Source organism: Athene cunicularia, assembly GCF_003259725.1.
Source record: "Athene cunicularia isolate RWA chromosome 25 unlocalized genomic scaffold, athCun1 chr25_part1, whole genome shotgun sequence".
In the NCBI taxonomy this organism is placed as follows: Eukaryota; Metazoa; Chordata; class Aves; order Strigiformes; family Strigidae; genus Athene; species Athene cunicularia.
Window position 1 is genome coordinate 395,551 of NW_020799134.1, and position 11,444 is coordinate 406,994.

At 56.7% G+C, this 11,444-nt stretch overlaps 5 protein-coding genes across 5 annotated transcripts in view; 3 read left to right on the forward strand and 2 right to left on the reverse strand.

The window, feature by feature from the left end:
* The first annotated feature begins 522 nt into the window (after positions 1 to 522).
* LOC113488697 (claw keratin-like) lies at positions 523 to 1,247 on the forward strand. Its single transcript, XM_026863986.1, has one exon. It carries the CDS (start codon positions 523 to 525, stop codon positions 892 to 894), a length of 372 nt encoding a protein of 123 aa, XP_026719787.1. The 3' UTR covers positions 895 to 1,247.
* A 2,319-nt stretch (positions 1,248 to 3,566) lies between these two features.
* Positions 3,567 to 4,333, reverse strand: LOC113488701 (claw keratin-like). Its single transcript, XM_026863992.1, has 2 exons — positions 4,086 to 4,333; positions 3,567 to 3,986 (listed from the first exon to the last, which is right to left on the reverse strand). The coding sequence occupies exon 2, from the start codon at positions 3,963 to 3,965 to the stop codon at positions 3,567 to 3,569; it is 399 nt and encodes a 132-aa protein (XP_026719793.1). The 5' UTR covers positions 3,966 to 3,986; positions 4,086 to 4,333.
* A 1,593-nt stretch (positions 4,334 to 5,926) lies between these two features.
* LOC113488698 (claw keratin-like) lies at positions 5,927 to 6,571 on the forward strand. The gene has a single exon (XM_026863987.1). It carries the CDS (start codon positions 5,927 to 5,929, stop codon positions 6,296 to 6,298), a length of 372 nt encoding a protein of 123 aa, XP_026719788.1. The 3' UTR covers positions 6,299 to 6,571.
* A 2,385-nt stretch (positions 6,572 to 8,956) lies between these two features.
* Positions 8,957 to 9,494, reverse strand: LOC113488704 (claw keratin-like). The gene is made up of 2 exons (XM_026863997.1): positions 9,476 to 9,494; positions 8,957 to 9,376 (listed from the first exon to the last, which is right to left on the reverse strand). The coding sequence occupies exon 2, from the start codon at positions 9,353 to 9,355 to the stop codon at positions 8,957 to 8,959; it is 399 nt and encodes a 132-aa protein (XP_026719798.1). The 5' UTR covers positions 9,356 to 9,376; positions 9,476 to 9,494.
* Positions 9,495 to 11,213: 1,719 nt separating this feature from the next.
* LOC113488629 (claw keratin-like) overlaps positions 11,214 to 11,444 on the forward strand; it is an 806-nt gene continuing 575 nt past the window's right edge. Inside the window, exon 1 of the mRNA XM_026863909.1 lies at positions 11,214 to 11,442. Within this exon, the coding sequence (XP_026719710.1) occupies positions 11,230 to 11,442 (213 nt within the window). The 5' untranslated portion in view covers positions 11,214 to 11,229. The remainder of the gene's footprint in view (positions 11,443 to 11,444) is intronic.

The following is an 11,444-nucleotide window of genomic DNA, read 5'->3' on the forward strand; positions in this document are numbered from 1 at the left end:
GGATGTGTATAAAAGAGCTGAGGGCTCTGCAGCCTCTATCCATCTTCCTCTGCTGGACTCTCCTGATCGTTTTGGTAAGTCCAAGTCTTCCCTACCTCACCAGTGGTTTCTCACTTTTACTCTGTGCTGCACCGCGCTTTCATAGTGCAGTGGTGGGGTGTGATGGTGCTGTTTGAGAGCTGTGGAAAGGATGGAAAGCTAAACTCGTAGCTACGATGCCCTGGGTGTGCCAATGGACTGAAGTCCTTTGGGAGCTTGGCAATTTTCCATCTGCTTTGGCTGAGGGAGTTTTTCCTCACTCCTGTGGGCGAGTGGGAAGCAGGGAGCATGAGGGGAGACAAGGCGTCCAAACCAGCATTTCAGCTCAGGAATATGTTTTTTCCTCTGAGTGTGTGAGATGATCCAGAGCTTGTCCTGGGACACAGGTGTGAAGTGTGAGAGAGCCAGGAGGGATTTGGGATTCGGCCTTACACTGAGCTGTAGCTCTGCCTTGTTTTTCAGTGTTACCTACCAAAGAGAAGTATGTCTTGCACCAGCCTGTGCAACACGTCCTGTGGGGTGGCCACCCCGGCCCCGCTGGCCGACACTTGCAATGAGCCCTGCGTGCGGCAGTGCCCTGACTCCACGGTGGTGATCCAGCCCCCGGCTGTGGTGGTCACCTTCCCCGGGCCCATCCTCAGCTCCTTCCCGCAGCACAGCACTGTTGGCTCAGCAGGAGTGCCCGCCGTTGGATCGGGCTTCGGCGGCAGTTTTGGAGGCCGTGGTGGCTCTGGAGGCTATGGTGGCTATGGAGGCTACGGAGGCTGGGGCGGTTATGGAGGCTTTGGGGGTTGTGGATATGGCGGCTGGGGCCGAGGTCGCGGGTACCTCCGTGGCAACTGCGGTTCCTGCTAAGCCCCAACCCAGGTCCAGTTACCTATGGAAGACGGCTCCAGAAAGGGGTCCGGCACATCCCAACAAAATGCTCTCTGAAAGGACATCTATTTGGATTGCTGGGCTCCAGAGCTTGGATGTCTCAAGCCTGCCTGGGGCCCAACTCTGCCCCATATCCTGCTCTGCTTAAGCATCCCTTCAGGAGTCATTGCTTTCTGGCGATCAGGGCCCACACCAGGTGCCTTCCCCTGCAGCATGGCTGATGCTCATCGCATTCTGCTCTCTGCAAGGAAACAGACAGAGGCCCTGGCCAGGGCCCTGCTCTTCTCCCAACTCTCTCCTCCCCTGAAACTTCAATAAAACTGTGTTGCATCGCAATGTTGACTCATGTCTTTTCTTCATCCTTCTTGCTTCTTCCCTACTTCCCCAAAAGCTCAGGGCATGTTGTTCTGGTCTGCTTGAATCTCCAACACTAGTAGCAGGAATTTTCATGATTTCCCTTCCCCTCGAGGCGGTTTCATTCTCTGCCCATCCCCATGTGTGGCCACGTCCCTCTGCAAAGACTCTGGGCCGTTCACCAGGTCCTGGTTCAAGTGGTGTCCCCTGTGTGTCTGCTGCGGTCATGGTGGTGGAAGGGTGATTTGGTGACCCCACAGTGACTGCTGTGGATGGGTGATTTTGAAGGGATGTGGCAGTGTGGGGGTACTGCGTGGTCTGGAGAGTGGGGAAGAGCAGCAAAGCGCCAGCAATGTCTGGTCCAGACCAGTGAGAACCTCTCCTCTCCTTCCTGGGCAGATCTGTGTCCACTGGCGGTGGGTTTGTTGACATAGGAAATGTCAGGAAAAGGTTCTGCTCAAGCAGTGGGGGGAAGATGGGGCCATATTTACTCCAAGGAACATTTTAACATTGAAGCCTGGACAAAGAGATATTACAGGGTGCAGGAAGATGGAGTGCATGGAAGCATCTAATTAGGGGAGGCGCTGGGGGTTGCTCACCCTCTCTCTCACCTATCAACTGTGGCGTCCCACGTGGCTCTGACCTGGGCATTGGCCATGTGAGTGGATCCATGTGCTCTTCAATCCCTGCAGCCCTGGGGGGAAAGGCAGCTTGTGGGGAATGGCCACAGCAGGCGGAAAACTCCATATGGGGCCCAAAAGGTCTTCTTGGGCTGCAGAGGGCAGGACACCAAAGCGGGAAGAAGACATAGAGGACAAAGAGGAAAAGGCTTTTGATGAAGGAGTTGAACACAGACCCCTCTGCAGGCAAAAGGCTGCTGGAGGGATTTGTCTCCAAGGGCAGGTGGGAGGAAGATGAGCAGCTCTCATAGACACCCCACAGGACACCATGGGTCTGCTATGGCTGGGATGGCCCACGCAGCCATGGCTGCCACTCGAGGTATGGAAGGAGGGGACTGAGTGCACCTTCAGCAAGTCCACTGACGACATCGAGCTGTGTGGTGCCTCCAACACACTGGAGAGAAGGGATGTGCCATCCAGAGGGACCGGGGCAGGCTGGAGAGTTGGGTCTGTGGGGACTTCATGAAGTGCAACAAGGCCAAGTACAAGGTCCTGGCCGTGGGTCGGGGCTTTCCCAAGCACAAATGCAGTCTGGGTGAGGGGTGGATTGAGACAAGCCCTGCACAGAAGGACTTGAGTGTATTAGTGGGTGAAAAACTGACTGCGAGCCAGAAATACGCATTTTCAACACTAAAAGCCAACCGTGTCCTAGGATGCATCAAGAGAAGAGTGGTCAGCAGCTTGAGGGAAGACGCTGTACCCTTCTAGCCGACGCTTGTGAGACCCAACTGCAGTGGTGTGTCGAAATCTGGGGACTGCAGTATCGGAAGGACACGGACCTGCTCGAGTGGGTCCAGAAGAGGTCACGGAGATGCTCGGGGAGATGGAGCACCCCCCTGTGAGGACAGACTGAGAGAGTTGAGGGGGTTCAGCTGGAGAAGAAAAGGCTCTGGGGAGATTTTGGAGCAGCCCCCAAGGGCTGAAAGGGGCTGCAGGAAAGGGGGAGGGACTACTGATAGGGGGGGTAGGGATAGGATAGGATTTAAGTTTTTCAACTTAAAAGGATAAATAAGATTAGATACAAAGAAGAAATTATTCATCACCCCAGGAGGGTGGTCAGGCCTGGCACAGGTTGCTCAGAGAAGCTGAGCCTGCCCCCACCCTGGAAGGGTTCAAGGCCGGGTTGCACGGGGCTTTCTTTGGCATCACTGGATAGGGGGAGAAGGCCCTGTCTCTGGCAGGGGGGGTTGGAAATATATCGTTTTAAAGTCCCTTCCAAACCAAACCATTCTCTGACTCAATGATTCTATGATTCTGTGAAGGATGAAGAAACAGCATGGGTCAACATTGCAGTGCAACAGAGATTTTATTGAAGATTGAGGGGAGGGGGGATTTGGGAGAAGAGCAGGGCCCTGGACAAGGGCAGCCAAGTCCTGGCAGCAGTGAGAGCAAGAGCGAGCATCAGCCGTGCTGCAGGAGCAGGCACCCAGCACGGGGCTGCGTCATCAGGGGCAGCAATGGGTCCTGAAGGGAAGCTCAAGCGGGGCAGAAGGAAGGCAGAGTGTGGCCCCGAGCAGGCACGAGCTCTGGAGCCCAGCAGTGCCACAGGGATGTCCTTACTTCGGGTGTCATGTTGGGCAAGACTGCAGTCTTCTGTGGCCGGAGCAAGTGTGGGGCTTAGCAGGGCGAGCAGTTGCCATTGAGGTACCTGTGGTTTCCACCCCAGCCACCAATTCCACAGCCCCCACAGCCCCCGTAGCCCCCCCAGCCACCATAGCCCCCATAGCCTCCATAGCCCCCATAGCCTCTGTGGCCTCCCCAGCCTCCATAGCCACCGCGGCCTCCAAAACTGCCGCCGAAACCCGATCCAACGGCGGGCACTCCCGCTGAGCCAACAGCGCTGTGCTGCGGGAAGGAGCTGAGGATGGGCCCGGGGAAGGTGACCACCGAGGCCGGGGGCTGGATCACCACCGTGGAGTCGGGGCACTGCCGCACGCAGGGCTCATTGCAAGTGTCGGCCAGCGGGGCCGGGGCGGCCACCCCACAGGACGTGTTGCACAGGCTGGAGCAGGACATCTTTCAGGCAGGGAAGCACTCCTGGAAAACACAGCGGGGATGAGACAAGGCTGCCGGGAAGGGGCTGTATGCAGGGAGGCCGTGATAGATGCCCAAGAGGCTTCCAAGAGCTGGACTTACCCAGGTGATGAGGAGAGTCCAGCAGAGGAAGATGGATAGAGGCTGCAGAGCCCTCAGCTCTTTTATACACATCCCAGACCGCCCGGGGCAGCAGCCAAGGGGGCGGCCACCGAATCCCCACCTAATCATGCAATCCATTGGTCAAGCTTCATGACACAGAGAGTGATGAGAGACAATTTTTCCCCTCTTGACTGGGCACATCGGTGTGCAAATGTGCCCTGGAGAAGGAGGAGGTGATGGGAGGGACAGTCCATGACACGCCGTCAGATGAAAGAGCAGGCACTGCTGGAGCTGACCACACGTGCCTAATAAACCCGGATCTGTCCCTAATCCCCCCGCTTTAGCTGAGTAGAAGAATCCTGAGCATCTTACAGAAGTGCTTTGCAACCCTGGGCGCAGGCATCACGCCTGTCCTTCCCTCTCTTTTACAGGCTGGTAAACAGAGGCACTGGGAGGTTGCGCAAAGGGAGAAGCCACTCCACACTCTCGCGGTGACTTCCCAATGCTCAGCACCTCCCAGTGCCCACAACAGCTGCACCCCCGATGGACTGGTGTCCACAGACATCTCTATCAGTTGCCCACTCCTAAATCTCTGGAGCTCATTGGGATTTTTCCGTCCCGGTTTCACTTGGCGGCCATGCGAGGAGTAGAGGAGACAGGTCCTGTGCATGGAGAATCACAAACGCACGGGGGGCTGGTAGAGCCGTGATGGGCACGGCAGTGGGATAGAGCAGAGGAGACCTCTGAGAGGGGAAACATCTCTGGAGGCGCAGAAGGGCAGCAAGAGAACCAGGTGACTGTCAGCTCCTTCAGCCTGACGTCTGTGAGCACGGTCCTCCCCGAGCCCTCTCGAGGGTGACGTGATTACCCAGCTGGGCACTGAGGGCTGTGCCAGGAGATGCCGGCCGAGCACCCCAGAGAGCCAGGCTGCACGTGGCCACGCTGCCCACAGGCACCGGCACGCTCGGCACTGCTGGCTCTGGGCACGAGGCTGGACTGCTGCTGAGTGTGGTGTGGTTGGGCACGGCAATCTTCTGAAAGATGCCCAAGATTCTTCCACGTAAGCAAAATGAGGGATTAAGGACACATTAAGTTTTATTGGTGATGCAGCTTTAGCTACACCAGCGCTCTGTCTTTAATAACATTCCCCTCCCATCTCTTTTTTCTTATCCAGGGTGCGTTAGCATGTCACTATCCCCAGTGAGGAGGCATGTAATTGTGCCACATCACTATCCGTGTCATGAAGCTGGTCTGCTTCAGTTCATAATTTCCTGGAGTTTTTTGCAACCGCCCCCTTGGCTGCTGCCCCGGGCGGTCTGGGATGTGTATAAAAGAGCTGAGGGCTCTGCAGCCTCTATCCATCTTCCTCTGCTGGACTCTCCTGATCGTTTTGGTAAGTCCAAGTCTTCCCTACCTCACCAGTGGTTTCTCACTTTTACTCTGTGCTGCACCGCGCTTTCATAGTGCAGTGGTGGGGTGTGATGGTGCTGTTTGAGAGCTGTGGAAAGGATGGAAAGCTAAACTCGTAGCTACGATGCCCTGGGTGTGCCAATGGACTGAAGTCCTTTGGGAGCTTGGCAATTTTCCATCTGCTTTGGCTGAGGGAGTTTTTCCTCACTCCTGTGGGCGAGTGGGAAGCAGGGAGCATGAGGGGAGACAAGGCGTCCAAACCAGCATTTCAGCTCAGGAATATGTTTTTTCCTCTGAGTGTGTGAGATGATCCAGAGCTTGTCCTGGGACACAGGTGTGAAGTGTGAGAGAGCCAGGAGGGATTTGGGATTCGGCCTTACACTGAGCTGTAGCTCTGCCTTGTTTTTCAGTGTTACCTACCAAAGAGAAGTATGTCTTGCACCAGCCTGTGCAACACGTCCTGTGGGGTGGCCACCCCGGCCCCGCTGGCCGACACTTGCAATGAGCCCTGCGTGCGGCAGTGCCCTGACTCCACGGTGGTGATCCAGCCCCCGGCTGTGGTGGTCACCTTCCCCGGGCCCATCCTCAGCTCCTTCCCGCAGCACAGCACTGTTGGCTCAGCGGGAGTGCCCGCCGTTGGATCGGGCTTCGGCGGCAGTTTTGGAGGCCGTGGTGGCTCTGGAGGCTATGGTGGCTATGGAGGCTACGGAGGCTGGGGCGGTTATGGAGGCTTTGGGGGTTGTGGATATGGCGGCTGGGGCCGAGGTCGCGGGTACCTCCGTGGCAACTGCGGTTCCTGCTAAGCCCCAACCCAGGTCCAGTTACCTATGGAAGACGGCTCCAGAAAGGGGTCCGGCACATCCCAACAAAATGCTCTCTGAAAGGACATCTATTTGGATTGCTGGGCTCCAGAGCTTGGATGTCTCAAGCCTGCCTGGGGCCCAACTCTGCCCCATATCCTGCTCTGCTTAAGCATCCCTTCAGGAGTCATTGCTTTCTGGCGATCAGGGCCCACACCAGGTGCCTTCCCCTGCAGCATGGCTGATGCTCATCGCATTCTGCTCTCTGCAAGGAAACAGACAGAGGCCCTGGCCAGGGCCCTGCTCTTCTCCCAACTCTCTCCTCCCCTGAAACTTCAATAAAACTGTGTTGCATCGCAATGTTGACTCATGTCTTTTCTTCATCCTTCTTGCTTCTTCCCTACTTCCCCAAAAGCTCAGGGCATGTTGTTCTGGTCTGCTTGAATCTCCAACACTAGTAGCAGGAATTTTCATGATTTCCCTTCCCCTCGAGGCGGTTTCATTCTCTGCCCATCCCCATGTGTGGCCACGTCCCTCTGCAAAGACTCTGGGCCGTTCACCAGGTCCTGGTTCAAGTGGTGTCCCCTGTGTGTCTGCTGCGGTCATGGTGGTGGAAGGGTGATTTGGTGACCCCACAGTGACTGCTGTGGATGGGTGATTTTGAAGGGATGTGGCAGTGTGGGGGTACTGCGTGGTCTGGAGAGTGGGGAAGAGCAGCAAAGCGCCAGCAATGTCTGGTCCAGACCAGTGAGAACCTCTCCTCTCCTTCCTGGGCAGATCTGTGTCCACTGGCGGTGGGTTTGTTGACATAGGAAATGTCAGGAAAAGGTTCTGCTCAAGCAGTGGGGGGAAGATGGGGCCATATTTACTCCAAGGAACATTTTAACATTGAAGCCTGGACAAAGAGATATTACAGGGTGCAGGAAGATGGAGTGCATGGAAGCATCTAATTAGGGGAGGCGCTGGGGGTTGCTCACCCTCTCTCTCACCTATCAACTGTGGCGTCCCACGTGGCTCTGACCTGGGCATTGGCCATGTGAGTGGATCCATGTGCTCTTCAATCCCTGCAGCCCTGGGGGGAAAGGCAGCTTGTGGGGAATGGCCACAGCAGGCGGAAAACTCCATATGGGGCCCAAAAGGTCTTCTTGGGCTGCAGAGGGCAGGACACCAAAGCGGGAAGAAGACATAGAGGACAAAGAGGAAAAGGCTTTTGATGAAGGAGTTGAACACAGACCCCTCTGCAGGCAAAAGGCTGCTGGAGGGATTTGTCTCCAAGGGCAGGTGGGAGGAAGATGAGCAGCTCTCATAGACACCCCACAGGACACCATGGGTCTGCTATGGCTGGGATGGCCCACGCAGCCATGGCTGCCACTCGAGGTATGGAAGGAGGGGACTGAGTGCACCTTCAGCAAGTCCACTGACGACATCGAGCTGTGTGGTGCCTCCAACACACTGGAGAGAAGGGATGTGCCATCCAGAGGGACCGGGGCAGGCTGGAGAGTTGGGTCTGTGGGGACTTCATGAAGTGCAACAAGGTCAAGTACAAGGTTCTGGCCGTGAGTCGGGGCTTTCCCAAGCACAAATGCAGTCTGGGTGAGGGGTGGATTGAGACAAGCCCTGCACAGAAGGACTTGAGCGTATTAGTGGGTGAAAAAATGACTGCGAGCCAGAAATGTGTGCTTGCAAGCCGGAAATTTGTGTCCTAGGATGCATCAAGAGAAGTGTGATCAGCAGTTGGAGGGATGGCATTGTTCCCCTCTAGCCAGCTCTTATGAGAGTCCCAACTGCAGTGGTGTGACGAACTCTGGGGACCCCAATATCAGAAGGACATGGACCTGCTTGACTGGATTAAGAGAATACAAACAGATAAGCATGGCAGAGCACCTCACACATGAGGAGAGGCTGAGAGAGCTGGGGGTGTTCAGCTGGACAAGACAAGGCTCCAGTAAAATACGGTAGTGGCCTCCCAGCACTTAAAGGAGCTACAGTACAGCTGATATCGGATTCTTTATCAGGGCTGTAGGGATAGGATGAGGGGTGATGATTTTAAACTGACAGAGGGTAAGTTTAGATTATATCTAAGGTAGAAGTTCTTCCCTGTGAGGGTGGTGTGGCCCTGGTACATGTAGTCCAGAGAAGCTGTGGCTGGCCCCACACTGGAAGGGATCAAAGTGAGGATGGATGGGACTTTGAGCAACCTGGGCTGGTGGAAGGTGGCCCTGCACATGTCAGGAAGGGGTTGAAACTAGATGGTCCCTTCCAAACCAAAACATTCTCTGGTTCAATTGTTCCACAATTCTATGAAGAATGAAGAAACAGCATGGGTCAACATTGCAGTGCAACAGAGATTTTATTGAAGATTGAGGGGAGGGGGGATTTGGGAGAAGAGCAGGGCCCTGGACAAGGGCAGCCAAGTCCTGGCAGCAGTGAGAGCAAGAGCGAGCATCAGCCGTGCTGCAGGAGCAGGCACCCAGCACGGGGCTGCGTCATCAGGGGCAGCAATGGGTCCTGAAGGGAAGCTCAAGCGGGGCAGGAGGAAGGCAGAGTGTGGCCCCGAGCAGGCACGAGCTCTGGAGCCCAGCAGTGCCACAGGGATGTCCTTCCTTGGGGCGTCATGTTGGGCAAGACTGCAGTCGTCTGTGGCCGGAGCAAGTGTGGGGCTTAGCAGGGCGAGCAGTTGCCATTGAGGTACCTGTGGTTTCCACCCCAGCCACCAATTCCACAGCCTCCCCAGCCCCCGTAGCCCCCCCAGCCACCATAGCCCCCATAGCCTCCATAGCCCCCATAGCCTCTGTGGCCTCCCCAGCCTCCATAGCCACCACGGCCTCCAAAACTGCCGCCGAAACCCGATCCAACGGCGGGCACTCCCGCTGAGCCAACAGTGCTGTGCTGCGGGAAGGAGCTGAGGATGGGCCCGGGGAAGGTGACCACCGAGGCCGGGGGCTGGATCACCACCGTGGAGTCGGGGCACTGCCGCACGCAGGGCTCATTGCAAGTGTCGGCCAGCGGGGCCGGGGCGGCCACCCCACAGGACGTGTTGCACAGGCTGGAGCAGGACATCTTTCAGGCAGGGAAGCACTCCTGGAAAACACAGCGGGGATGAGACAAGGCTGCCGGGAAGGGGCTGTATGCAGGGAGGCCGTGATAGATGCCCAAGAGGCTTCCAAGAGCTGGACTTACCCAGGTGATGAGGAGAGTCCAGCAGAGGAAGGTGGATAGAGGCTGCAGAGCCCTCAGCTCTTTTATACACATCCCAGACCGCCCGGGGCAGCAGCCGAGGGGGTGGTGGCAGAAACCGAAGATGAGCATGAAAGGCAGTGGACAATCTTTATGACAACGATAATGACAAATGACAATTATATCCCTCCTCTGAGGATATTGACTTGCCAACATGCCCTGGAGAGAATCAGGGTGATGGGGGAGCGGTAATCTGTCACACATTCATTGTTACATGAAAGCCATGGCGCCATGGTAGCTGGCTGTGCATCCCTAATAAACCCTGATCTATCCGTCATCTCCCCCACTTTGTCTGTGTAGGACAATCCTGAGCATTTTGCAGAAGTGTCTTGCAACCCTGGGCGCATCCATCACGACTCTCATTACTTCTGTTTTACAGGCTTGTAAAACAGAGTCATTGGAGATTGCTCAAGGTGAGAAGCCATCCCAGATGCTCGTTGTGGTTCTTACATGCCCACCGTCTCCTGGTTCTGGCCTTTCACAGGGCCTAGAGGCATCCCTAAGCCTTGGCCTTCTCTGGACCCTTGCCAGGTCCCGTGCTGTGAGGAATCTGTTGGTGGTTTAGACGACGCCAGGCACCACCCTGCAACATCAGGTCAGCTTTTCCTGCAACGGGTCCTGCAGCAGGGCTGTGCAGAGGCATGGAAGCTGTTGCAGCCTGAGGTTTTCCTCAACCCACAGCCCAACCGCCTTCACTTGCCAGCCTCGGTAGTCTCACAGCCTGGTATCACCTGTGCCAACACACGCTGGGTGCCCTGAAACAGCCCCCACCCTCAGCGGAGCAGTGTGGGACACGGCACAGCATGGCCCTCCCCAAACCCCGTCCGGAGGGACTCGGTTAATTAGCCGGGCAGTGAGGGCCGTGCCAGGACTGACGACCCTGGAAGCCACAGCGGGGCACGGCGGCACGTGACCGCGTTCTCTGCAGGCACAGGAATGTCACGCAGCCTGCTCTTTGTATTTTCAACAGGGGCACCCATGGGCCCCAAACACCCAGCAAGGGTCCAAGAGAAGGCCGAGGCTTAGGGATGACACTAGCCCCTGGGAGGGGCTAGCAGTGGGTTATGGTGGGCACGTAAGAGTCACGATGAGCAGCTGGGATGGCTTCTCCCTTTACACAACCTCCCAGTGCCTCTGTTTACCAGCCTGTAAAAGAGAGGGAAGGACAGGCGTGATGCCTGCGCCCAGGGTTGCAAAGCACTTCTGTAAGATGCTCAGGATTCTTCTACTCAGCTAAAGTGGGGGGATTAGGGACAGATCCGGGTTTATTAGGCACTTGTGGTCAGCTCCAGCAGTGCCTGCTCTTTCATCTGACGGCGTGTCATGGACTGTCCCTCCCATCACCTCCTCCTTCTCCAGGGCACATTTGCACACCGATGTGCCCAGTCAAGAGGGGAAAAATTGTCTCTCATCACTCTCTGTGTCATGAGGCTTGACCAATGGATTGCATGATTAGGTGGGGATTCCACGGCCGCCCCCTTGGCTGCTGCCCCGGGCGGTCTGGGATGTGTATAAAAGAGCTGAGGGCTCTGCAGCCTCTATCCATCTTCCTCTGCTGGACTCTCCTCATCACCTCGGTAAGTCCAGCTCTTGGAAGCCTCTTGGGCATCTATCACGGCCTCCCTGCATACAGCCCCTTCCTGGCAGCCTTGTCTCATCCCCGCTGTGTTTTCCAGGAGTGCTTCCCTGCCTGAAAGATGTCCTGCTCCAGCCTGTGCAACACGTCCTGTGGGGTGGCCGCCCCGGCCCCGCTGGCCGACACTTGCAATGAGCCCTGCGTGCGGCAGTGCCCCGACTCCACGGTGGTGATCCAGCCCCCGGCCTCGGTGGTCACCTTCCCCGGGCCCATCCTCAGCTCCTTCCCGCAGCACAGCGCTGTTGGCTCAGCGGGAGTGCCCGCCGTTGGATCGGG